This window comes from Poecilia latipinna, unplaced genomic scaffold (assembly GCF_001443285.1).
Source record: "Poecilia latipinna isolate Pla-1442-1.1 unplaced genomic scaffold, P_latipinna-1.0 Scaffold779, whole genome shotgun sequence".
In the NCBI taxonomy this organism is placed as follows: Eukaryota; Metazoa; Chordata; class Actinopteri; order Cyprinodontiformes; family Poeciliidae; genus Poecilia; species Poecilia latipinna.
Window position 1 is genome coordinate 329,544 of NW_015113395.1, and position 25,560 is coordinate 355,103.

Sequence of the window (25,560 nt, forward strand, 5' to 3'; positions counted from 1 at the left end):
AAATAAAGACAAGCTGTCAAACATGCTTGTTAAACAATAGGCCCGTTTTAGAGCTTTGCCACTAAAATTTGGCCGATCTCCGATCTTCCAAAATTAAGAAAATCGGCATCAATAAATTGGCCAATAAATCAGTGATCCCCTTCTCTGAACTACAGCGGCCCAAAGAGTACATTGATGGAAAAAAAAACCCAATTTACCAAAAATTAAATCTTTATAATCAGAAAATTTAATTAATTAATAAAATCGATTTACTGCCCAGCCCAGAAGAGAATACGCAAAAGTTGGCTGTACACAAATATTTTTAATTAATGTATTTTTGTTTCATTCTGATTAATCCTGTAGCCTTAACTCACATAATTCCATTTGCATTTCATAAGAACTTTTTTTTTTCTAAATGAAATTTCTTTCTTGGTGTTTCTCAACATAATTATTTTGTTTCATTGCAATACCGAACAACCCGCAGAGTGGTGTGCAGCCAGGTAGTTACGGACCTCTGTTTTATTTACAACTGAAAGTCCATCATCTACTAATTTAATGGTCTAAAATCCTTTAAAAATGTAATACTTTTTGGTATTTCGATTCCAAAAGAAGATAGTTTTTTTTACTCAATCTTCACTTCCACTCGTGCCCAGGAAATGTTGATACTGCATGAAATATTTTACTTCTATAAATAAAACAGAAAATTCTATATAATTCACTTCAAAAGTACTTTATTTATCTCCAAGGAACTCAGTTGGCAATTGGCAAACACTGCTAATCCACTGAGTTTTAGAGCTCAACTCTGAACCTTTTCATTGTTTTCGTCAACCGTAATCTCCCCAGTTTGTTTTTTCATGAAGCTGATCTATCGATATACTGAGAAATGTGGGGCAGGAAGTTCATCCTTCAGACATGAATGTTGTTTTTTCTGAGCCAGCCAGCTTCATAAACAACCTGAAACCCATTTTCATCCTGGTCTGAAATGAGTGGGTGCTCATTTTCAGGTTCTGCCTCTTTGTTTGGTGATAATATAATAATGAAGGAGAGAAAGAGCAGAAGAAGATGAAGCACAATTTTCCCATCCCATCAGCTTTTTTCCATTTATCTGACAATAACAAAAATATTTATAGAACTAAACCAGAGGTTTGTGTAGGACGTGTGACGGTTCAGATCATTACTAATGAAAGCAGTTTCGGTTTCTAAGTTACATGTACAGGGTTAATTTCCTCTCCAGTGTTTAGTGATGCCTTCCTGTAGAGTAGAGGTGTCCAAAATACTCACCAAAAGTACTAGCGAAAAAAAATAAAAATAAAATAAATAAATAAAAAATATTAAAATTATGAAAAATGTTTTCTGTTTTTTACCTACTCATCAATAAACCAAACATGAACTATTTTAATTAAACAAATAATCAGATTTTTTTGTAGGAACGGGATTAAAGATCCTAAACTTCAAATGGTGTTTCCTTGTCAAATGAAAGGCATCCAATTTGTTTATTACTCAGGGCTCGATTGAAGACAAAATATTTAGTCTGTCAATAAATACAGGCTCAGGATCAGTCTCCATTTGAAAACACTTACTGTATTTAGCCAAGTTTTAATACAACAATTAAAAGCATATTGGTGCATCCAGGTGTCCTTTTGACTACTTAGTTTGTCTAGAAAGTCCGGTTCATTTGGGGGTGGTGTGAATGCACCAAGAGTTCAATCACACAGACCAAAATAACGAACGGTTTTGTTTTGGTTTGGTTTAAGTGATTTCTGGTGTAACTTGAATTATGAATTCCAGGCAGACCAGAGACCACTCCAAAGCAGGAAGTGGACTAAAGCAAAGGGTATTCTGGGTAAACGCAACCAAAACGAACACAAAAGTCTAACAGTAGAGGGAGAAATGGCTTGTGGTCTTTTACCAAAAACAAAGGAACAAGCTCTACAATCTGACGCCACTTATTTTTTTACATTTCAGCAAAAGTTGTTTTCTTCAGTGTCTTCTAAGGTTTTCGTGTTGTTTCTGTCTGTGGTTCTTGGTGCAGCGCCACCACAGGCGAGGAGCGGGACAAGTTTTTCAAATGTTTTTTTTTTTTTTGTTTGACGGAGTGCAGAGGGAAAGCAGCAGCAGAAAATGTAACAAATGTTGCAATTTTGGTCCCCAATCGAACAGTCTACCAGACTATCAGGTGTGAAAACACTCTAGTCAATTAATAGATGTGCTCCTATTTACCATGAAAGCAGAAGAAAAGCAGAAAGTTGGAAAAATATTTTTGTAAGTAGATTTAGATGTAAATTTTTGCCTGGATTTATTCTTGAATTGAGGTCGTGGGCTCCTCTTCGGTTGCTCTTTGAACACCCCTGCTATGGATTATAAATAACAAAAGCTCAGGTATGTCGACAGATGGACTAAACCTCGATGAACGGAGACAACAACTCTGGGCCATTTCTGTTCTCGTATTATCAGCAGATGCCACCAACAGACTGAAACCCGATCCTGGCCCGTTTGATGTTTTTTCCACCATTTGGCATCGTAACATATCAAGGACGGTTCAGCAGAAACACGAGTTTAGGCGGAATGGCCATTTAGACAAAGCAAACAATAACCTCACCTGGAGACTAGAAAAAAGCAGCTTGATTTACAGAGAGATAAATAGAAAATCATGCTTTGTTTGTTTCACTGGTTCCTCAAACCGAAGAGTCAGAGGAAGAAAACAAGCAGCAGCAGACGCAGCGATTAGCATTGTTTTAATCTTTCAACAGAAAGATGGCACACGCAGGCTTAATTGTTCTTCCTCCTCCCACCTCCTCTGTCCCTCTTCAACACTCCCCCACTCCTTTCTCCAACTGGCTTAGCTCGTCTTCTAAGACTGTAATCACTGGGCTTACACGCACTGTCACTCCTCTTTACCCATGGAAATGTGTCTGCTCGTGTTTTTCTAAGCTATTCCTGTCACAGGTTGTACTATACTGTTTCCAACAACAGCATGTATTTATTTTCATCAGTTGTTTGAGTGTTGGTGTTTACAAGGATCCACTTCTTCTTGGGTTTTTCTGTTTGTGGGCATGTTTGGTCCGATCGTCGCATTCTGAAATGATAAAATACTTAAACCAGAAATAGCATCTGATTTCATCACAAAGAAGCAAAGCAGCCCAGGTGCTCCAATGTGTGTGTTAGATCTGTTTTGCTCTAAACTCCAAAGGATTTTCGGGTATCAGAAAAAAGCCAAATCAAGGTTGTGGTGCCGCTTTGTGCTGCACTGTGGCTGATTACAGTATTATATTGATCTGATCTTCATCTTCGTATGCAGAGCTCCTTATTTCAGCCTTAAGCTCAGGATCAAATCACTTCTTTATCAGCAAGTATCATTGTCTCAGCCACACCTATGTCCAGTTTACGTCAATAAGTAAAACCTTTTAATTGATGTTTGCAGAGTCTTCAAAACACAGTTTATGTTTCAGTAAAACTTCATTTTACTGGTGGAAACTCAAAAACTGAAAAATTGCATCTTCAAAAAGGACAGTGTCGATGTCTTTATTCTTATTTTTTAATAATTTGTACTACATTGCATGACAGAGTATTCAGACCATTGCAGCTACATGAAAAAATGAAACAATGTGGCCATGGAGGAGTAAATTTTTGTTATTAAAACTCACAAGTTTCTAGATTAATTTCACCTATTTATGAGACAAAGTGTGGATATTCTCTAATGTCAAAAAGTCATTTTTTCCATGATTAAAGGCATACATTTACAGATATTTAAACTAAAATATTATTTGACATTATAAAATCAGATATTTGTGACACAAATTCCAGAAGAGAAAATATCCAGATGTTGATCTACGACTTCTGACATTTATGTGGCAAACATCAGACTTTAGTTTACTAGTTTAAGATAAGAAAAAAATCTAAATAATTCAAATAAAAATTCATCTATGAAGCCTATTGTGATTGAACAAATTAAGCAAAATGTACCGTTTTTGTGTTTTTTGTTTTTTTTTACATATGCTGCATTTTCTCACTGTGCTTCACCTGACTAGTTGCTACTTCAACACTTTCTTTTTGTATCAGATAAAGTAAAATTTCACACACATCAAACCCTGACGCAGACATCCGTCTGCAGTAGATTTTGCTCTTTGTGTTTCATTTCTTAATAATTGTTTCTGTGCTGTTTTGCAGATCACCAGAAGTTGGAGCGAGAGGCTCGGATCTGTCGCCTTTTGAAACACCCCAACATTGGTGAGGAACTCGTTCGGTTTTAGTCCTTCTAACACCAACACAGTGAATTATAAAATACTTTTGAGCAACTTTATCAATTTTTCTCAATTTATATCTAATTCATAGTTAGGTTGCAACCAACAAATATTTTAGTAATTGATTAATCTGTCAGTTACTGTAACAATTAATTGGATAAAAATGTGTACACTCTGCAAATTTTTCACTAAGCTAATTAAATCTATCTTTCTATACAATATTATAAATATATTAGATATTTGAAGTAAATAATTAACTTTCTTTTTAAACTAAAAAATGCTTTAACGTAGCATTCCTTTGGTGAATTGGACTGGGTGAAGGAAAAAAGATGCCACTTCGGGAGTTTTGGGTAAAACATTGACAGATAAAGGTTTTTTGTGCAGATTGGGTGCAATTACTGCACTGACTGTTGTTTTGCAGCAAATTGCCTTATTTGAGTTTTTATACTCCAGTTAACAGTTAATCAATTACTAAATTAGTCATTTGAAATCTAATTCATTGTTTCATCCCTAATTTATATTAATAATTCTTATTCCCCTCAAAGTATTCACACAGTTTACTCAAAATGGAGCAATGTTGATGCTGGATTTTATATTTTAAATGAAATATAACAGTGCAGTACATTCTCCTGTTGCTTAAATGTATAATTTTAATTGCAGAACCTCTTGCTGTAATGTAAATACATGACATAAGGCTCTATTATTATGACTCCCTGTGGTTTCGTTCCCTCACACGCTCTCCCTGCTGCTTTTTTACGCTCCTTTAATCTCTCACTTAAAATGCACCAGTGATGCTTTTTCAGAGGCAGTTAGAAAAAGCATTGAATTAATCGTTACGGCAAAATAAATGTACAATGACTGTACTAAACGTTTATTCCTCAATTCTCTTACAGTTCGTCTTCACGACAGTATATCAGAGGAGGGTTTCCACTACCTCCTGTTTGACTTGTAAGTCATCCTTCCTCTCTTTTACACACATGCTTCATCATCTTCTTCCTCCTCTCCCTCGGTTCCTGCACCCTCTGTGCATATATAGCATTGCATAACTCTCTCCTATATTTACCCCATCCCTGTCACCACCGCCACCCACACCCTCCGCATCCATCTCTCAGCAATTCCCTCTAGTTTCCATGGCAACGGTGTGGGAAGAAGGGCGGAGGGGAGATTTTAGGGGGAAATGGGGTGAGCCACAAATAAACCAAAAAGTGGTGATGAAATCCTTGTTTTTGGATTTCTTTGTGTTTCTTATTTCTGTTGTTCTTTCCTGGAATGTTGTAAACCCAACGACACTGGAGCGTCTTAACGTTGAATAAATGTGTTTTTGTTGTTGCAGGGTGACCGGAGGTGAACTGTTTGAGGACATCGTAGCCAGAGAGTACTACAGCGAGGCGGACGCCAGGTAGGACCGCGGCCTTCGTCTCTCTGCGTCCTCATCTTCAAAACGTTCCCAGTCTGTTGTCGTCTTGTCTGTGGTTTTCTATGTACTTCTTTATTCCTCTCAATTTCCTCTCCTTTTCCTTTAGTTTCTGCTCCTTGTCATCTTGTCTCACCCCGTGTTTTCAGCTTCATGAATCATGTAGACGTGTTATTTTTCCATCTTTCTTTTCTTGCAATTCTTGTTAGTTTTTCTTGCTTTTTTTGACTGGTCAAAAAGCTGTTTTCTTTTCTCTCTTTCTTACTCTAACTACTGCAGTTCCTTGCAAAAGTATCTGCACCTCACGACCACATTCTGGCAAATTTCAACCCAAAACTTTAGTGTGTTTTATTGTAACAAAGTAGTGCATGATTTGAAGTGTAGGGAAACGAATACTCGGTTTTCAAAAGGTTTAACAAATATAATCAGTGTGGCGTCTACTCGTACTCAGCTCTCCTATGTCGATACTTTGTAGAAGCACAATTTGCTGCAAGAGGTTACGTCTCTACAAGCTTTGCTGATCTAGAAAGAGTTTTATTTTCATCATTTCAAATCATCACATCTGTCCCTGCTGAAGTCTGCATGATGTGCAGTGCTAGTTTTCTGCAAAGTTTAGCACTTATTCAAAAATCTTTTGTTTTTTTCTCATCTGATCAGGTCATCGCATGATAGGGATGGGAATTTATCGCACCGTTTATCATTATTGTGATAAATTTCTTACCTCTAAATACATTCTAATTAATGTTGTTCAAAGCCTCCCAAAACTGTTTATAAAATATTTTGAAAACCGTGCACAATTTCCTCCATTTTCTAGTCATGCACTATATAAAATCCTAACAAAATACATTAAAGTTTGTAGTATTAATGCAACAAAAAGAGGAAAAATGTTCACTGGGGACGAATACTTTTGCCAGTCGCTGTAATTTTGCTGTCAGTTATCTTTTATCTTTGCTCTTTTCTTTTCACCATTCTTCCCTTTTCCTTTGCTTTCTCCATTGCACTACTTGCCCTCACCTCTCACAGACACATCACGCACCTTTAAGACCCAACTTAGGTTTGACCAATCACACTTTTCAGCATAATAAACATCTGTTTTTACAGATTCAACACTAAGTTAGTCTGTTGGAGATAAATATGGACTCTGTTATATTGCAAATTGCAGCATTCTAATTTGTAGGCTATTAAAAATGACATATTTGTGATTTCCATGCAGAGGTCATCCCAAGGTTCTTGCTAAAACAGTAATTAGATGCTTTGAAAGCTGTGAACATCAGCATTTTCACCGTTTATTAACTAAAAATAACTGGAACCACCATAACTGTGTGTCTTAATTAGCTTTCTGCTGATGCTTTTTAAACTATAATCATTGGTCAAACCTCAAGGCTTTCTTTTAAAGACTTGGTGAGACTTGCAGGTGCAGTTTGCTCAGGATGCAAATTGTGCTGTTCATCGTTCTTCTGCTTTGCTTCTCCTCAGACAGTAGAAAAGATAAAAACAATGTCAGCAAATCTAAAGTTTGAACTATGGTGACAGTTTCAGTTTCTTTCTTTCTTTGGTTTTGTTCTTTTTCACCCTTTTACCACCGACTGTGCTGTTTTATATCTAACGCCCACCGCCCCCTGCTGACTCATCGCCACACACAGTTCACTTTAACAATCGACGGAAGAGGAAACGGCATAGTGGGGGGTGGACAGACAATAGGCTGAGAGAAGAGTGAGAGAGATACTTGAAACTGACAGTTGTGAGTGTGGGTGTCAGTCCATTCACCAACATTAAAAGCCCAGCAGATTTGCCTGTCTTTTTAAGCTAAAATCACTACAGTATGTGACAGTAAATGGTCGATTTCAGCTCCAGTCTTCACTTTCAAGCTGCTTCAGTTGTAGCTTGTAATTATTCTCTGTAAGAACTGGTGATATTCCTCATCTAAAGAGCAGGATTTCTGGTTTTGACCTGCTCTAAAGAGACTTATCTGTTAACAGCCCTAAATTACTGGTGCTTTTTATAACAGCTGTTTCTTTGCAGACTTGTGAGTGTCTGTTGCACATGCAGTTTAAGGCCAATAGTCCACACATAGCAAGATATCTGTAAAATATAAATAGATTTTCATACATTATGGCCTTTCATCCTCACTAAAAATGTATTTATTTAAAAAAACTCCAAGCAAAATGGACATTTAAGAAAACTCAGTATTTGTGTTTGCGGGTGTGCATTGGACAATTGAGATTGAGATGTGCATCATAGTCTGTGACAGATAATGCACTAATATATCCACATACTTGCTTTGACTCAATTCCCAATCGGTATTGTCTTGTATTTAATTAACTTTATATCCTAATACTCTATTTACAAGTAGTTCAACATACAAATGGATCTCCTGGCATGTGTAATTCCTAACAGGAAGTTGTGGTTGTTTTGAAGCAACTTGATTGGCTGGCAGGTTTTAGCTCTGCGCTGCACTGCCCCCTACTGGTTTGGCATGTTTAAAACAAGTCTCAGGGATGTTTTAAGTTAAATTATGTGCCCGTGGACCTCATATTTTTTCATTCCTATTAAGGAATTATTGGCTTAGCACAAACTCCTATATTTTGCTGCAAACTTACTTGAAAGTTAGTTTTGTCTTAATCCAAGTGTACAAAAATATTTTGCACTAAAAACTAGAACAAAAATACTTGGTAAGATTCATTTTTTTTGCAGTGTGTGATTGGTTCTTCTTCCTCTTCTACATCTTGTTTAATGGCAGTTGGCAAATAACTTAATGGAGCATTAGCGCCACCAACTGGTAAGGATTGTGGACCAAATGTTGCTAAAAAGAAGAAAAAAACCTTATTCCATCCCACAAATTGCACTGTCTTAAATAGAAAATGTCCTGGTAGCTTTTACTTCTTGGGTCTTTCTGAAATACAGTGAGAAAGTCTTTGGTTGATACACGCAGAAGGACAATCGTAGAATCTAGACTCGATTAAGAAAAGTGCCATTATGATGAAACTAAAATTGAATTAATTGCCGCTCAGCATCAACATGTTTAATCACGTCTTATTTACATCCTCCTCATTATTGTGATTTGTCACAGCTTTTTGCCATGCTGGTCACTTTACTACCTCGTCTATTTGATATTAATCATTACTAATGTCTTTTCGCCATGCTGGTTACTTTATTACTTCTTCTATTTGATATTAATCATCATTAATGTGGACCCTCAGTTGTCAGCTATTCAGTGACTGCCTGCTTGTATAACCTTGTTTTTAATCTAGTGAAACAACAAACATTTTACAGAGAATATATCTCATTTCTGTCAGTTTTTCCACCCTTTTCACTGCTTCCAACACTCTAGGCTCACTAAAAATCATCCTCACTACTCCAAACATTTTGTCACATTAGAAGCTCTCTTAAGTCCTTAACTTTTATCTTACCGAGGTAAATTAAAAAATTTTTTTTTCCTAAAATAACATCAGAAGGAGCTACTTCAGTCTTAGGATTCTTTAAGATTATTTGAATCAGCCATATTGAAGCAAAGAAACAAAAGCTGCAAGCCACCAGAGGAGAAAATTTCTGAACAACACTGATTGTAATATCTTCTAGAACAGGTTTGTATAATGTAAGTTTCTATTTTCTTTAATTTACAGCCTGATATCCATAGGAGTTTAAACAGAACTAAAGAAAAGCCAGCACTGCTTGACTTTTAGCTGTTAGCACAACAAGCATCAACAATGCAATCAGGGCAGATTTGACCTGTTTTGTTTCCTGACTGAGTCGCTGATTAGCGCCCAGGATCGATTTAATCTCATTATTGTAGCTTCAAGAGTGAATAATTATTTTATTGTTCAGCAGCTGACTATAGTTTTATTGGACAGGAACTGCTGGTGTGTTTCCAGGAGCGCCAACAGGTGGCTGAGAAGCCCATAAATCACTCACTGCAGAAAGGTCATATCCAGCAGTGTTCAGTAATCTGTTCCCTTTATTGAAAGGAAACCCATTTTATATCGGAGAAAATAATACAACACAATTAAGCCTGAAATGTCAAATGTCAAGATTATTTAAAATCTTCTACAGCTTCTGAAAACCTTAAATAAATGTATGGCATTGAAACATTTAATCTGATGTGGCCCTTCGACGTCGACTAAAATGTGGAGGCCATCACTTGTCAAAGACTGGCGAGACTTGAGTGCAGGTCCTATAAATAAATCAGGATTTACATTTCCTCGTAGTGTTGCCCACAGAATTTGCATCGGGGATGGACATAAGAAGAAGCAAATATACTCTCAGGTGGAAACATAATAGAGCATTAATGATGCACTCAAAAACAAATAACAATTGTCTTGTCAAGATTCATGCAAAATATGCTGCATTTATGAGTCAAGGCAGATCCAACTCCCACACGCAGCTGTTCATCGTAGCTTATGTTTGAATGTTAGCATACCTGGCCCACCTGTCGAAGAAATTATTGTGGTTTTTAGGAGTAGGAATATGTCACATCTGTTTTCCAATTTTGATAGATTTTTTTGCTTTCTTTTCTAAAAAAAGAAATTACAAACTGCAGAAAATATGATCAGAAAATTGCTTTTATTTAAATCATCCCATCAATGAGTTTTACAACAAAGTGTTAGGAACTTTATGTTTAACTAAAATAATGTAGAAATAATATTAGAAGAAAGTTGTTTTAATAAGGAAAAAAGCTTGACGAATTAATTTGTTTTTATTCTTTGTGTTGGAGTTCTCATAAATTTGTTACTTCATTCCCCAAATATTATGACTTTATTCTGGTAAGATTCTACTTTGAGTTTATTGTTATACGACTTTATTCTTGCAACATGATGAGTTTATTTCCATTTTTAAAAAGAATCTTAGCCTGGCCCTAATATTCTGTCAAAGAGTTGACCTTAATTCAAAGTCCAAATAGATAAATGCTCGTCAAACAAGATGGCGGCCTTGGGCATACTGACATCATTCTGAACTATGGAAACCCAAGGAGTGCATTTGTGGAAAAAAGACCAAATTAAATCTTCCAAAACCAACAATTTGATTAACCGATAAAATGGATTCATGACCCAGCCCTAGTTTTAAGCAATCCAAACCCAAACCAACATCTAAACGGGTTGCTGATCATTTTCCTTCCTGAATATCTTTTCCTCCTTCATCTGAATGTCACTCATTCAGGCCAGTATCAAACACACACTCACGCATACACCGCCACCCTGGCTCCCTTGGAGACTAGCAAGAAGTGGGACTTTAATTAGCCATGATAATTAGTCTCACTCTCACTCAGACCCCAAACTGTGCAGAATCACACCTTGTCGCCCCCAGTCAGAATCTATCAGAGTTCCTTTTTAGGAACGCTTGATCAGATCAAGGCCACAATGAGTAAATTTGTGAGTAAATTACACCAAAGTACGAAACAAGCAATCTTTCCTAACCAGGGGTTATACAGGCTGAAAGGAAATTTAAGACACACCAGTGTTAGTTTATTTTTAAAATAGTTTTACCCCAGATATGACATTTCTCCTTGGACTGCTCCCCAGTTCTGTGCTGAAGCATTTACAGTTGAGCAGAATATGTGGGAAAATAGGGAATTTTGAAATGATTATGCCCAATTACAAAACACTCCCAAGCTGCTCCAAAGTAAGAGACACTTTTTGGACGTAAAGGTCCAGAAAGCGGAACCTCAACATGTAGTTGCTGCACCGTAGTTATGAAGGCTTTGGAGCAAATCCTCGTTCTCTCAGAGAATCGTGCAGATTTCTGATCACTTAAGTTTGAGAGATGTTCCCTGATTTCAAAACTTTAGCTGCCGCTTGTAATTCCAGTCTCCAGTTTAGCTGCAGTGTGGATTCAGCCTAGAAATCGATATCAAAACTCTGAGAAGTTTGATTACGCACAAGTGGGTGAACAATCCTTGCTCATGTTCATAATACATAATGTCTGCTTGGTGTGTGATTGTGGATTCTCTGTTTAGCTTGTTGAATATTAATTTAACCGAATGAAAATGAAATGCACTTGACTATGTCATTATGATCATTTTTAGAAATGACGGGAGAAAAATAGATTATGATTTTTGTTTTCGGTCTAGTGCAGTCTCTGAGTGAGACACGTTTTTTTGTTTGTTTTTGTTTTTTCACAGCCATGCGTAGCGTCAACATCTGACAAAATTAAGCTTAGCATGACCTGGTTGATTCGCTTCCACCCAGTAAATGGAAACGCACCTAATTTGCAGACATTTTTGCAACATTTTAAAAATTCGCATCACAATTGGATGGAAATATTTCACTACTTATAAAAGCTCCCAACTTTGCATCATATCCTAGTTCAATTGATTTATGATGTATGTCTAAAATATCTAAAAATATCATAAAAATATGATGTCACCAACTATAAAACAAGCAATGAATATTAAATTTTGTCGAATGTGAAGTATTTTTACACCCTGCACATTTGGCTTTATGTTATTTGTCAAACATTTATCAGTTTACCTTCCTGCGGAGAACTGATGTTCCTTTTTTTAGCCAGGGTGGGTCTGGATGCACTTTCGACCAGCCTCGACCGACGGGCAGGTTCTATAGAAGACCGTAATGTTATTCGACAGCAAGACATTAGAGGGCTGGTAAACAGAAGAAGGACATGGAGGCGTTCTTCCATTTCTAAATGCCATGCTCAGTGGGATGCTGTCAACTTGCACCTCGCACCTTTGCATTGCTTTTTTCAGTAAGGTTTCCAGTCACTTTTTGTTTTAATCAAATAAAAAAATCCACCAAACGGAAAGACCAGAAATCTGAACAGACTGAAGTTATCTTTTGATTTTTGCCTATTTAAAGTTAAATGCCACCTAAAATTAATCATTAATCTTATCTCCTGAATTTTGAAGCTATTGATAGACACTAAATAATCAATGGCAATAAATTAAGCATTTTGGAGTTTGTACTGACTTTGTTTGGTTAAATTTATAGCCAGCTAAAATTAAGTCTTAAAGTCTTATTGCTGAGAGATTAAATATTTATTTCTTTTAGGTTTGCTGCCCAACATGTAGCTTTACAAAGCACATGTGTGAATATTGAGTTACAATTGCCTAAATGTGACCCAGTCCAATTATGAGGTGCCATGAGGCTGGGTGAAGATGGAAGCCAGATATTTTGAGGTATTTAATAAAAAGCAGACATGGGCATCAAATATGTCCTGGCATGCAAAAATGTCTTTGTTCTGTTGTGAACTTCAGATTAAAATCCTTCAACCTCATTTTCCCACTGTTTCTTTTACTACATTGAACTTGGACATAATTTAAAAAAAACTAACAATTACCATGCTTTACTCAAGTCCTTAAAAAGTTGGAATGTTGTCCAGATCTGGATAAGTAAGGAAAATTTTGAAAAGAAAACTTAAAAAAAAAATGTGTTGTAGCATTCCCAGGTTTTCTGATTTCCTAAAATAAAATTAAAATTATTGCATTTCAATATTCAGCCAATACATATTCAGCACCAGTCGATTTTGTGTTGACATAAAAGCTCCAGTGACAAAACAACCAAAAAACTATCATTTTGGGGTTAGTCAAAAAACAATAAAAAATAAGAATTTATGCCACACTTTTTGAATCGATGAGAACGGCATTCATCAAAGCAGTGGCCTTGGATCAGATTTTTACCTAAACATGCCCTTCTGGCTCTAGATTGCTACAAAAAATGTGTTTTAAGGCCTTGGAAGTTTTTTTTTTTTTTAAGTAAACTAGACTGATTTTTATTAAAAACACAAGATTTAAGATCAAACATCTATTTCATTACCTAATAGACTCTTACCTCCTTAGATACAGCTTATTCACAAATTAAAGTAAAAGTTTCTACAATTTCATACCTGCATATTAATAATTTTCTCAGTGAGAGGAAAGTCTTAGGCATGTATTGTTGCCACATGATATATTTGTGTGTTTTTGTGTGTGGTTCCGCAAACGATGCATATGCATCTATCTCTCTGTTTCTCTCTCTCAGTCCTCCCACTCACAGTCGGTGTGGGTGTGGATCCTGCAGGCGGCTTTCTCCCTGCGCCTGCCATTAGTCACATATTCTGTACATTATCATCACAATGATTCTGCTGCATACACGAAATATTTCAAAATGAACACGCTCATCGTTGTGAGGAAGTTTCATGTTTGTCTTTGCATTGCACAAACACACAGTGCTGTTTTTCCTTTCAGAGATAGAAAAATAACTGCCTGTCCTCTATGATTCACTGTCCGTTTCTTTTATTTAGTATCTCTTTCTGTTCTATGCAAAAAGGTGATTATCTTTTCTCTCACAAGCTGTCATCTGTGTTCTGTACTTTTCCCGTGGCAGCGTTGTTGTGATTTCTGTCTGGCGGGTTGCTCTGCTGTGGCTGCTCTTGTCTCATCGTGTTTAAAAAAAAAAAAGAAAGCAAAACGAAACATTTTTGTCTCCTCCACCTACACCTACTTGCCTACCATTCTCATTCCTCTCTGTCTGCTTCACATACTTTTCTTTTCCTCCACCTGCCACATGATTTCCTCTGACATCCACTGTCACTGCTCTAATCTGACCTACCCTTTCTCTCCCCTGTAATGTGGGCTTTTTGGCCCCGTCTGTCACTCTGCTCATCCTCGTCCTTTTCCATACCTCTCTGTGCATCCCTGTGGCTCATCTGTCCTCCTCCCCCCGCTGTCCCTCCTCTCTCTGTTTTGTCTTCACAGTCACTGTATCCATCAGATTCTAGAAAGTGTCCATCACATTCACCAACATGACATAGTGCACAGGGACCTGAAGGTTAGTATGTGTAGAGGAGCATCTGCATCCCACCCTTCAACCCTCCCCCTCCCCAAACTTTGCTTGCTTCCTTTCCCTCCTCCCCTCTTTTCCTCCTTCCTCCTCTTTGCCTGTTTGTGTCGATCCTCTTCGTCTCTAGTCTGACGTCCGCCTCGTGTCTTGTTGTGATGGATGTTTTCTTTTTGCTTAATGTTAATGAATTTAATTTATATATTTTTTATTTTTCTAATTGGAAGAATCTGGCCCACCTCACCCACTTTTTCCAGTTTCATCTGCCCTCCCAGTTGCTCTCCTCATAACCATCCCACAATCGACCACAAAGCCAAAGCTCCTGTTGCGCTGACGGGAAGTACGCTCATAAAATGAAGGCGCATGCTCACACACGGTCACATCCTTTATAATGCATCGTATCTAGGGATGCACCCATCCACTTTTTTCACTTCTGACACCGACACAAATATCTGGGGTTTAGTATCGGTTGATACCAATCCGATACAGAAAAATAGAGCTCATTTGACTTAAAATGTTTCTTTTTTTAAACACAAACATCAATTCTGAAATTTATTTGACAACTCTGCACCAATAGATCACATTTAAATACACCAATAGGTTCACAAACTTGGTGAAACATGTAAAACCTAACTTTAATTTTTAGATCAGCCAATGTAAAATAAATAATAAGAAACTGAAACTGACAAAAATAATACTTTGACTACCTTGGCCAAACAGTAAAAATAAACTGCAACAAATCTTCTTTCAAATGGTTCAGAAATGCATTAGAAATCCTAAATATAATGTACATTAAATGATAAATCATAGAATTAAACTAAATAGATCTGCGCTTATACTCGATGTATAACTTTTTTATATATATAAACCAATACAGATATTAATATCGAATTGGTGCAGCTCTAATTATATCTTGGGCTGGACGATGTGGCTGAAAATCATATCACGATAAAAGCGTTTCATGTTGGTCAATATCAATAACTTCTGATTGGTTTATATATCTGAAATATTACCAAACTGGGGGTGTGACCTTGCCTGTTTTATCCACAGTTTTCACTCCATGCCACTGTTTATTTTTAAGGAGTTATGAGGCGAAACGTTAAACTTATGCTGCACAAGTTGCTCAAGAAGTTGTTGCTAGGTAACCACACGTTACTCAACCATTTGTTGCTTGGTAACCAAAGAGTGCGGGAGAACCTGTGCGGTTCTGGATCGGAGTTCAGTGAAATTATTGAATATTGTGTCAGACGTATTACGTATTGATGTTGGTTATGTTTCTATTGTGATATATAGGTATTGATTTATTGTGTAGCCCTAATTATTATCTCATTCTGCATATTGCAAAGTCGTGTCTAGGCAGCAGTAAATGTTAATTTATTTAAGTGCCATACTTAAATAAAGTATAAGTGCTCTGTGTTTGTATAATGCAGACATTTCTAGATGGGGTAATCAGTGGATTTAAAAAAAAAAAATGTTCTTGCTTAGTGTATGTTGGTGCGTGAGCATGTCAGCTCAGAGTCATTAATGGATCCACAAAGCTCTTTTAGGAGAAGAAGAAAAACGGTTCACTCATTAATGGGTGTGATCATTAGCAGAAAATATGACAAAAAATGGCGACAGTAATAATCAGGATTAAGTTTCAAACATGTCCATTAGTGGCATTCTGAGTGCAAAAAAGAAAAAAAAAGCAGCTTTGCTCACCTGATTGTCAACGATGTAGAAAAACATGCATTTTTATTCCATTTTTCACTGTAAGCATAGGAAGACATTAAGAAGGATTACTCAGACTTCTCAGTATGTAAAGCCAAAACAAAATGCCTGTTTTGTTGTACTTTTTTTGGTTTGATCTGTTTTATCCTGAACCTCAGTGAAGAACGAGAGCCGATTATTATTGCAATGGCGTCTTCACGACGGAAACAATACATACAAAATACAAACAAGTTTTGATTTTGCAGGACAGAGCCTTTGTGCAGCCACATTTCTTCTTGTGATCACCCAGTACCCAGACACACTCGGTATATGTGACCTGCCCAGTATTTATTCATTGGGAGACCTTTAGAGATGAGACAGTGCTCTTAATTTATAGCCCTGAACTTTACACTCAGGTCAATGCATCTTTTTCCTCCACCGTCTCTCTGTGTTTCAGATTGTGTCTCCCACCCCAAATAGACTTCCTATGTCATTTAAGTTTTGTTACATTAAGGGTCTACTTTGTAATTTTACTGAATATTTCTTTTAGATCAGAGGACAATTTTTAACTTTAGATTTAGAAACATTAGCATGCCTTACACAGATCAGGTAATTGCTAAAAAATGTATTTTACCCTAATGACAGGATTTTAGACCCAGTTTAGATGTTTTGTAAACAAATAGATATTTGATTTACATGTTTTGTGCACAGAAATGATTTTCTTCTGTATTGGTTGTTTTTCTTCCAGTCTCTGCCACCATTAAGTCATTTCCCTTTCAAATGAATAAACTGTAATTGCAATCAAAGCAAATTTAGTATAGTTTTAACAACCAGGAAGAAGTTGTATTAACAAATTCCAAATATATTCCATCACTTTCCTCATTATCTTAGTTTGATGTGTGGCTAAGCTGGAAGGAGAAAAAATAGACGAAAAATATGATAAAAGAATTGATGGTCCTTTAAATATGGAAATAAATCCCAATTAAGAGCTCTATCTCACCATCACTTTGTTTTATTTGATATTCATTTTGTAGCTGTGTTTTTAAATTCAAAGATAATTGGATTCTTCACCTTTTGCACATTTCTTTTCCAGTTAACAGTATTTTGAAATTAAGTAGATTTAAAAAAAAAAAAAAAAAAACTTTTACTTTCTGCCCATGATAGGTCTTCATATAAGGAAACAAAAGTTTTCAGTAAAGTACAGAATTAATTAATAGCCTCCAATATACCAAAACACAACAAAGTTGGTAGTTTAGTAAGATAATTTATTGTTCTGGAATCAAATTTTATTGCAGACATTCATGAGGAAAAGAATATGCATACTCTACCTCTTCTTCCTTTAAATTAAAAAAAACATTTCAAATGATTTCTAATCTAACCTCAGTAGAACGAAACCAGAAGCCACAGATTGCACCATTTGATAATTTATTTACAAAGTTAAAACGAAAACTTGTTTGCAAAACTAGGTATACCCAAGATGCCACAAAATTAGTAAAATTAAAGCTGCACAATAAATCAGTAATATTGGCCGTAGTGTGATCAGTATAGGCAATAGTAATATCACAAAGGAGCGTTTGAAATCCAATAATTGTATGTGGTAATATGCAAAGTGCAATAAATTAATGGTTTGCATGTCAATGATGTAAACACAGCCTGTTGGAAATCCCAACACCTGACTCTAAAGGTCACAGAGATACAAATGAGAGGAAGAGAAGTGATTTATCACAAATGATCATGATCATCATTTTCAACTATAATTTTTCTAATCCTAATAAATTCCTGATATAGTGAAATCTTAGAATTTAATGAGAAAGTAGTTGTGCTTTTATATTTTATTGTGACTTTATACCCAGTGAAAGCAAAGGTTTTATGTTGAAATGCTTTTTTCCTAAAAATTTAACATTTTTAGAATTTATTTGTAGTTTTACTAGATGGTTCCCTTCAGCTTGCAACTTGCCATGTTTTTCTATTTTATCAGATTCTGAAGGACCAAACTAAAACTAATCCTCAACCTTTTACAGACATAACATGTACATGTAGTTTTTTTTATGTACAGACAATAAATCAGATATTTTAACCCACAAACTAAATCCTTTAAAAAAAGTTCAGTGCACAGGAGACACTCATGCAGGATGGAGCTTTTATCAACCACAGACACACACCAGTCCAGATATAAATGCTTGCACTTTATATAAGTGTGTGTCACTACAGCTCTACTCATCCATCATCTGATAACATTCATACTTTTATATGTTGTTGTTTCCTGTCAGTGTCATCTTCCCATTAATCATAGCCACCTCTTCTATCACGGCAGATATATTATCTAGTCTCACACTTCCACTGCCTCCTAGTTTCTTTCTCACTGTTTTTGGTCTCTGATGACTTGCCAACATCATTTATTTCAGTCTTATCAGCCTGTTCTCAAACAGACACAATTTTCAAATGTAACGACTCAACCCTTCGTTTACCTTCTTCATCAGTGTTTTTCTTGGCCCCCTGTGGCCAGCCATATTCTCATGTCCCATTTCCACCGAGGCCTGCTGGGTAAAACACGGATGGTGGAAGGGCATCTAGAGTCAGATGAAATTTCTAATATTTTTTGGATGAGGGTTGTTGAAAAATATATCAAACTGAAAGTAATTGCCACCGTCAGCTGGTTCTTGCATATTAGATTGACATAAAGGAGTCTTCTGTTGCAGAAAATCCACAGCTGTACCATTCTACCACAACAATTAACCCAAAAAAGAAGTCCACTCTAAAATGAATCCTTTATATATTGGTTTTATGCTATGCTAACTCAGAAGCAACAGATTTTGCTTCATTTTCTGATCATCTTGCTTGTTTTGGGTCCACCAAAGCCAGCGAATGGTACAAATGTGGCACTCTGGCAACAAAAGAGTCTTTTCAACTCTTGTTCTTCCCCTAAAATCTCCCCCACCACCCACCTACCCTTTCTTTTCTGCACCCCATGGCCTGTGCACGGGTTTGCAGCGCTGCTAAGACTAACATGCGCCCCCCCTTCCCTTGGTGTTTGCATGCAGTCATTGCATCCAGCAGATCCTGGAGGCGGTGCTTCACTGCCATCAAATGGGCGTGGTGCACCGGGACCTAAAGGTGAGTGATGGGAATTGCTTTGCTGCCCACATAAAGCTATATATTAGTTATATATTTGTGTCTTTGGGGTTTGTGGTTGAGCTGTTTCTGTAGTTTGTGGATTTCCGTTCTGTTGGTAAGACGTTGTAGTTGTTGCTTGCAAAGTCTGAAGAGTTATAGAGGGCTGTGGATCATCTCATTGCTCATATTACAGTTCAGACTGAACATAATACCTGGTTTTTAAATTTGAAAGTCATGCAGATTCAGGGCAAAATGTTCCCTGACTTTCCTCCAGGTTTCTTCAGCTATAATAAACCTGCAGCTACCTTCTTATATAAACATATCATTTAGTGTGTAGAGAGTTCAAGCATGCAACAGTGTCGAGCATGCAATGCAGGTCATGTAGGCTGACCAATGCTTCTGCTATGTAACCTTTTTGTAGCAGGATTTCTGTCACAGCTGCTCCACATAATATCAGCTGAGAGAGTACCTCATCTCAGGTTCTTTTACTTGACAGCGAGAAGTAATATCTATTCCTCTATCAGATATTCTGTGGTTTGGATTGATACTACACCCATGAAAACCATTTTCTTGCAAAATAGTAATTATTAACTCGCAATGAGTATATGTTTACTGGTTGCAGGAAGAACCAGTTGTAAATTTAGAGGTGATTTTGTCAGGAATAATTTGTCAGATTGTCCACACAGCCCTCAGTGCTCTCAAGGGGTTTTTTTTTTTTTTTTTTTTTTTTTTTTTTTGCTGAGATGCTTTTCCACTTCTCCAAAGCAACATGTCAAATATGATCTGTGCCTATAAACAAATAGAAATCAACCTGTTTTCCAGTCTTGCATTTTGCTGCTTGTGTTGTACCTGATGGTATTTCTGTCTGTTCTTCCTGTCTGTATGTTGCATCTTGTTTTGCATGATGCACTTTGTCAAGTAGACCTCTATGCAAATGTCAGTCCTGGCATTCCAGCAAAGGCTGCTGTGTTTATCAGAACTGTTGTCGGCAAAGACTTTATTTAGCTTACACGCCTATCCTGTTTCACAGCCACGCACCGGAGAGTGTTTCTCGCAATAGGTCATAGTGTGATGACTGAGGACAGCCCGACTGACATGATCCCTCGAATTAGCAATAGACATGACAACAGAGTCAAGTTGTGACTTTATGCCAACAAAAACAATCTCAATGTACACACTGTACAGAAGATGATGTAATGTGCAGTGCGAAGTTTTTTAACCCCCTTGAACTACAAACTTTTAGTGTGCATTCACACCATCCCTGTTTAGTCCGCTTTATTCAAACTCTAGTTCATTTACCTAGAAAGTCTGGTTCATTTGGGGTTGTGTGAATGCAGAACTAAACTCAAAGAAGTCTTCAAACCAAGGGTTTGTTCAGTGGAAGTGAACTCTGGCATGGTTTGAATAAGTATATGAAATCGAAGCCGACCGGAGACTATTCAGTAAGCAGAAAGTGAACTATATCACAGGGCATTCTGGGTAATACAACCAAAGCAAACGCAAAAGTCTAGCGCTAGCGGCAAAAATGACTCTTTGTCTTTTACAAAAGAGAAATCCTTCAACTGCTAAAATCTGACTTCTTTCCATTTTTGTTTATATTTTGTGAAGAAGGAAGTTGCGGTCATGTCTTCTTCAGAGGTTTTCATGTTGTTTCCTTCTGTGGTTCTTGGTGCGGCGCCACCACAGGCGAGGAGGGGAACAGGTTTCCAGTTAGTTTGGGTTGTTTGACACAGCGCAGTGTGTAAGCAAACCGCACCGTGTTAAAATCTAACAAATTTGGCACTTTTTGACCTGACTCGCACCGAGTCTACTGGACTACTATGTGTGATAACTCTCAAAGTGTATTTCTTTAGTATATTATGTGATGGAACCAAACACAACCTGGAATAAAAGTGACACAGGGTTTTTAAGGTTTTTAACACAAAATCAAGTGCAAACAGTTGCAGTCCGTATAAACACAGCTGTCTGTGAAGGTTTTTTTTAGAGAAGACTAGTGAACAAACAACATCAAGAAACCCAAGACACACAGCAGACCGACCCATCAGGGAGAAAGCTGTGGAGAGGTTTAGAGCAGAGTCAGGTCATCAAACAACATGCCAAGTTCAAAATGTTTCAAAAAACATCAATCCAGCATCAGAACTGCATGTAATGCTCCCTAGGAAAGTGTTAAGAAGAAAGAGACATGGGGTCATCTGTGGATCTAACCACAGTGTGTGGAAGAAATGTTTTGGTCAAATGGAGTCAATTGGGCTGAAGAGAATTACAGAATCATTCTGAAAAAGAAAGAAAAAAATACAAGTGTTAGAAAGTTTAACTTTGAGCTCTAGCTGTACCATATGGTATGTGTATACTGTGGCCCAGTCAAAGTCCAGACATAAGTAGTTAAAAGTGAAAAAATTTGCAGAGTTGGTTTGGATATAACTCTCAAAATGCCTGCAGCTCAAATTGCTAAAAAGTTGGTTCTGCAAAGTATTGGGACAATGGGGCTTAACACAAATGTCAGCCATAGTGTTCCGGTTTTTATTTGTCAGCATTTTTAAAACTATGCGTCGTTGGTCTATCACATAAAATATAATTAAATACATTTGTGGGTTTAACATGACAGAGTGTTAAAAAGTTCAAAGAGAATAAATACTTTGACAGTACACTGTAATTTTCCATTAGAACTCGTGGAGTTTTAAAATGCAGCTGCTGTTTAAAACATGTTTTATGTTCTACTAAATCAAAGTTGACTGATTTAGTTGAACTTCAGGTTCCTGGTCTGCAAATTCCTTAAAAATAGGCAGCTTCCCAACGTATGCATACATACCTGCCACTCTCCCACCTCGGTACCAGATCCTTAACTGGTAAATAAATAGAAAAGGAAGTGCGAAAATCTGAAACTGGGAAGTTCTCCAAATCAAACACCCACTCATGACCTGCTCTCCAATGCAGCTTTCCCATCATCTGTCAGTAAACGTTCCTCTCTGCCCTCCTCAACCAAAACCAGCTGCTAATCTTCTCTGCGCTTAGTCTGCCAAAAAGTAGCAGGAGAAAAGGCGGTGCTCTTGTGCCAAGCAGCTCTGATGTTTGTTACTTGATGTTTGAATGTGAGCTCACCTTTTTGATGGAAGCCTCACGAATTTCACCCACATTCGTTGTCACAGATTATACTGCGCTGGCACCTTCTAAACTACCTGATTTACAAAAGTGCAAGGAGTGACATGATATTGGCTCAAAATGGAAGCATTACCACTTCTTTTGCCTTCTTGGCTTAAGACGCTAGCAGAAACACGTCTGTAAATACGCCTGTTTTGAGGACAGGCGAGTCGTCTGATTTGAGGACAGAAAACAATGAAAGGATGCAGGCAGATGCTGCTGCATTGCAGGGGAAGTGGTGACAGAAATCCAGCCTAAATATAATGTCCTAATTTTTGATTTCAAAAAGTTTGGACACATGTTACTCTTCACTGATCTATATTAGGAAACAGCTGCTTTAGCTAATTGGAAGAACAAAAAGGATGTTAAAAAAACTTTAAAAGTTGAAGCTTCACTGACACAAAGAAGTCTTTTTTTTTTTTTCCCCCTATGTTAACTTTGAAGTTAAGTATTTGGGTGGGCGTCTAACTCCCCAGGTATCGACTGAAATAATTGAGTCTACCTGTGCAGACTAAAGGGTAACTTTGATAATCAATCTAACATAATATGTAAGTAATCATGTTAGCAATCCTGGTGATTATCTAGCATCAAGATTATTGTAAAAAATGATAGCCCCAGATCATATTTTGTGTTAATATTTCCCCCGGGAGGGCTTTATGCAGTAGTCAGAGCTGCCTGTTACCTTTACAGAGGCAATGATTAAGTGAGACTAAGAAGAAGAAAGTGAGAAAGAGCAGAGACCAGTGGGGATAGATGCCCATTATTAGAGCTCTCCTCTGACAGAGAATAATGAGGCTAGCTGCATTATGTAGGCCACAGAGATGGAGCCTATAGAGCCTCAGTGCATGAGGCCAGGAAATAAGAGTGCTGCAGACTTATCAGGTTTGACTGCTGTAATGTGGACCAACTTTTGCTGTATCTGTCAATGCATGAATAAAAACACAAAACGTGTGCCTTGATAATGTTTGTCTTGACTGAAAGCAGCCTTCATGAACCCCTTTGCAAACTTTTTTGCATGTCTGCTTCTAGCTTTTACTCCATGAGGATTGTGGTTTTCTTGTCCTATAAGTTCTTTGATAACCTGTTGCCGTTTTCTTCTTCTCTTCAGCCAGAGAACCTGCTCCTCGCAAGCAAATGTAAGAATGCTGCAGTGAAGCTTGCCGACTTTGGCCTGGCCATCGAGGTGCAGGGGGATCAGCAGGCCTGGTTTGGTAGGTATCCCAGAAAAAACAGCACTAAATCTGGGGTACATTTTATTTAATTGACATAATAAACTACTCTGTCATTGTATCTTGTCCCCCATATGGAGACAACTTTCTCATTTTATCAGCTAAACACATTAAAAAGTACAGCTTGGATAACAACATTTTTGTTGTTATCCAAGCTGTATAACACAAATTCCTAAATTTGTGTTCTGTATAAAGTTGTGATTATAATATTGACTTTTGAAGAGAAGGAAGTTACGGTTTTAGGTTTTAGTTTTTGTGAAGCCAACCATTTTTTATTTGTTGTAGGGTGCAATGAGAAAAATATATTGTCATAAGTAAAATAATCTGTCAGTCAAACTCATACTTTTCTCATCAATATTAAGAAATTATTTACTTCAAACAAGCTAATATTTCTTGTTGAAAAGTTATTTGTAAGCTACTTTTGTCCTATTTCAAGTGTACTAGAATATTTGCACTAGAAACTAGACCAAAAATACTTAGTAGGATTTTGTGTTTTTGCAGTGAAATTGACTCAAGGTGTTGGTATTTGTTAGATAAATAGGTCACAGTGTCTGACTGAGAATTTCCAGCAGCTCAAGGCTAAAATACTGACTATTTTGTTGGTTTCTCTGCACACTGTACAATCTGTTGCCTTGCTAATCAATAGTGGATGTTTTCTTGCTGCAGGGTTTGCAGGAACACCAGGATACCTGTCCCCTGAGGTATTGAGGAAGGAGGCATATGGCAAACCTGTGGACATCTGGGCCTGCGGTGAGTTGTAGAGAAACACACTCGTTTAAACACAACATCCATATGGTATTTCCTAAGTGATCACACACAAAACAGCAGAAGGTTGAGTTGATGTTGTGTGTTTTTTTGTTTCGTCGGTGTGTATGTTTTCTTGTGTGTGTTTGTGACTCAGGGGTGATTCTCTACATCCTGCTGGTGGGTTACCCTCCTTTCTGGGACGAGGACCAGCACAAGCTGTACCAGCAGATCAAGGCTGGGGCTTATGATGTGAGTCTGCGCTGTTTTTCCCTTCTCCTCCTTCCATCGCGATGCCCACCCTGCTGCTCCCGCTGCCCCCGTTCCCTTTTGGCTGCTCTTATGTAACTGAGTCGCCTCATTCATATTTCAGGGGGTTCAAGAGCGCAGGTTTCGCCATGGATCACAGTGAACTTCATGCCAAATAAAGACAGAGAAACTGACTGACTCTCTGGCAGTGATTCTGTCCTCATGGGACACAGACCTTAGTGTTTATGCCTAAACACAACAGGACCTGATGGGTTGAGGCTTTCTGAACAAATTGCTGGAGGCTCTGCTTGGACTGGCCTTTTAGTTTTAATAAACAATCCGACCAAAGGGAGCCGTTGTGGCTTATATGTGAAAATCATCTGAAACATTAATAAAGTTGGTACAAGTAGTCCTCAAAATTTGTCAATATGTGCATTGATAATCTGTTCTGGGAAGAAATGTTCACTGCATGTTATTAATGACTTTAAGTTTGAACTTTTCCCAACCTTTTGCACTTTTGATTTTTTTTTCTTTTCCTGTATTTTCTTTTATTTTCTTTCTTGCACTATGAAAATCTAAGAAGCTTCTCAAAATGTGTCCCGAGCAGCCATGTTGGGTTGATTAGTACAGTCATTACAAAGCACAGGGGCGGGAACACTGAGCAATGTGCATGAATTAATTGGAGCATTCAATCAAATCCAGTCTGGCTTTTTAGAGAGCTTCACTCCTGCAGACAGAGAATGATATCTTCTTTTGAACATTTAATCATGGAAGGCTATTTTAGGGATGTTATGCACTATATTTATCTTATAGAGACCAAAAATATGAAATTGATGTATTTAAAATTACTCTAATATAGCGTGTTTTATCAGAGGTAAAAATCTTATTTAAAATGCAAATCTGAAATCATGCTGCTTGTTTTAGCAAATATTTACCAAATCTCTGTTCTTTAGCTTTAAAGACTTATGCTGTAATAAGACTTATCAGTATGGACGTAT

At 37.2% G+C, this 25,560-nt stretch overlaps 1 protein-coding gene across 38 annotated transcripts in view; it reads left to right on the forward strand.

The window, feature by feature from the left end:
* camk2b1 (calcium/calmodulin-dependent protein kinase (CaM kinase) II beta 1) overlaps positions 1-25,560 on the forward strand; it is an 83,260-nt gene that overhangs the window by 13,354 nt on the left and 44,346 nt on the right. For 29 of the 38 annotated variants that reach the window (XM_015046429.1, XM_015046432.1, XM_015046433.1 and 26 more), the window contains exons 3-9: positions 4,147-4,206; positions 5,114-5,168; positions 5,554-5,619; positions 19,130-19,202; positions 23,449-23,551; positions 24,236-24,319; positions 24,471-24,565. In XM_015046429.1, coding sequence (XP_014901915.1) covers positions 4,147-4,206; positions 5,114-5,168; positions 5,554-5,619; positions 19,130-19,202; positions 23,449-23,551; positions 24,236-24,319; positions 24,471-24,565 — 536 coding nt within the window. Of the gene's footprint in view, positions 1-4,146; positions 4,207-5,113; positions 5,169-5,553; positions 5,620-14,317; positions 14,391-19,129; positions 19,203-23,448; positions 23,552-24,235; positions 24,320-24,470; positions 24,566-25,560 lie in introns of those variants that run through there. The other 9 variants (XM_015046430.1, XM_015046437.1, XM_015046441.1 and 6 more) reach the window with 2 other exon arrangements.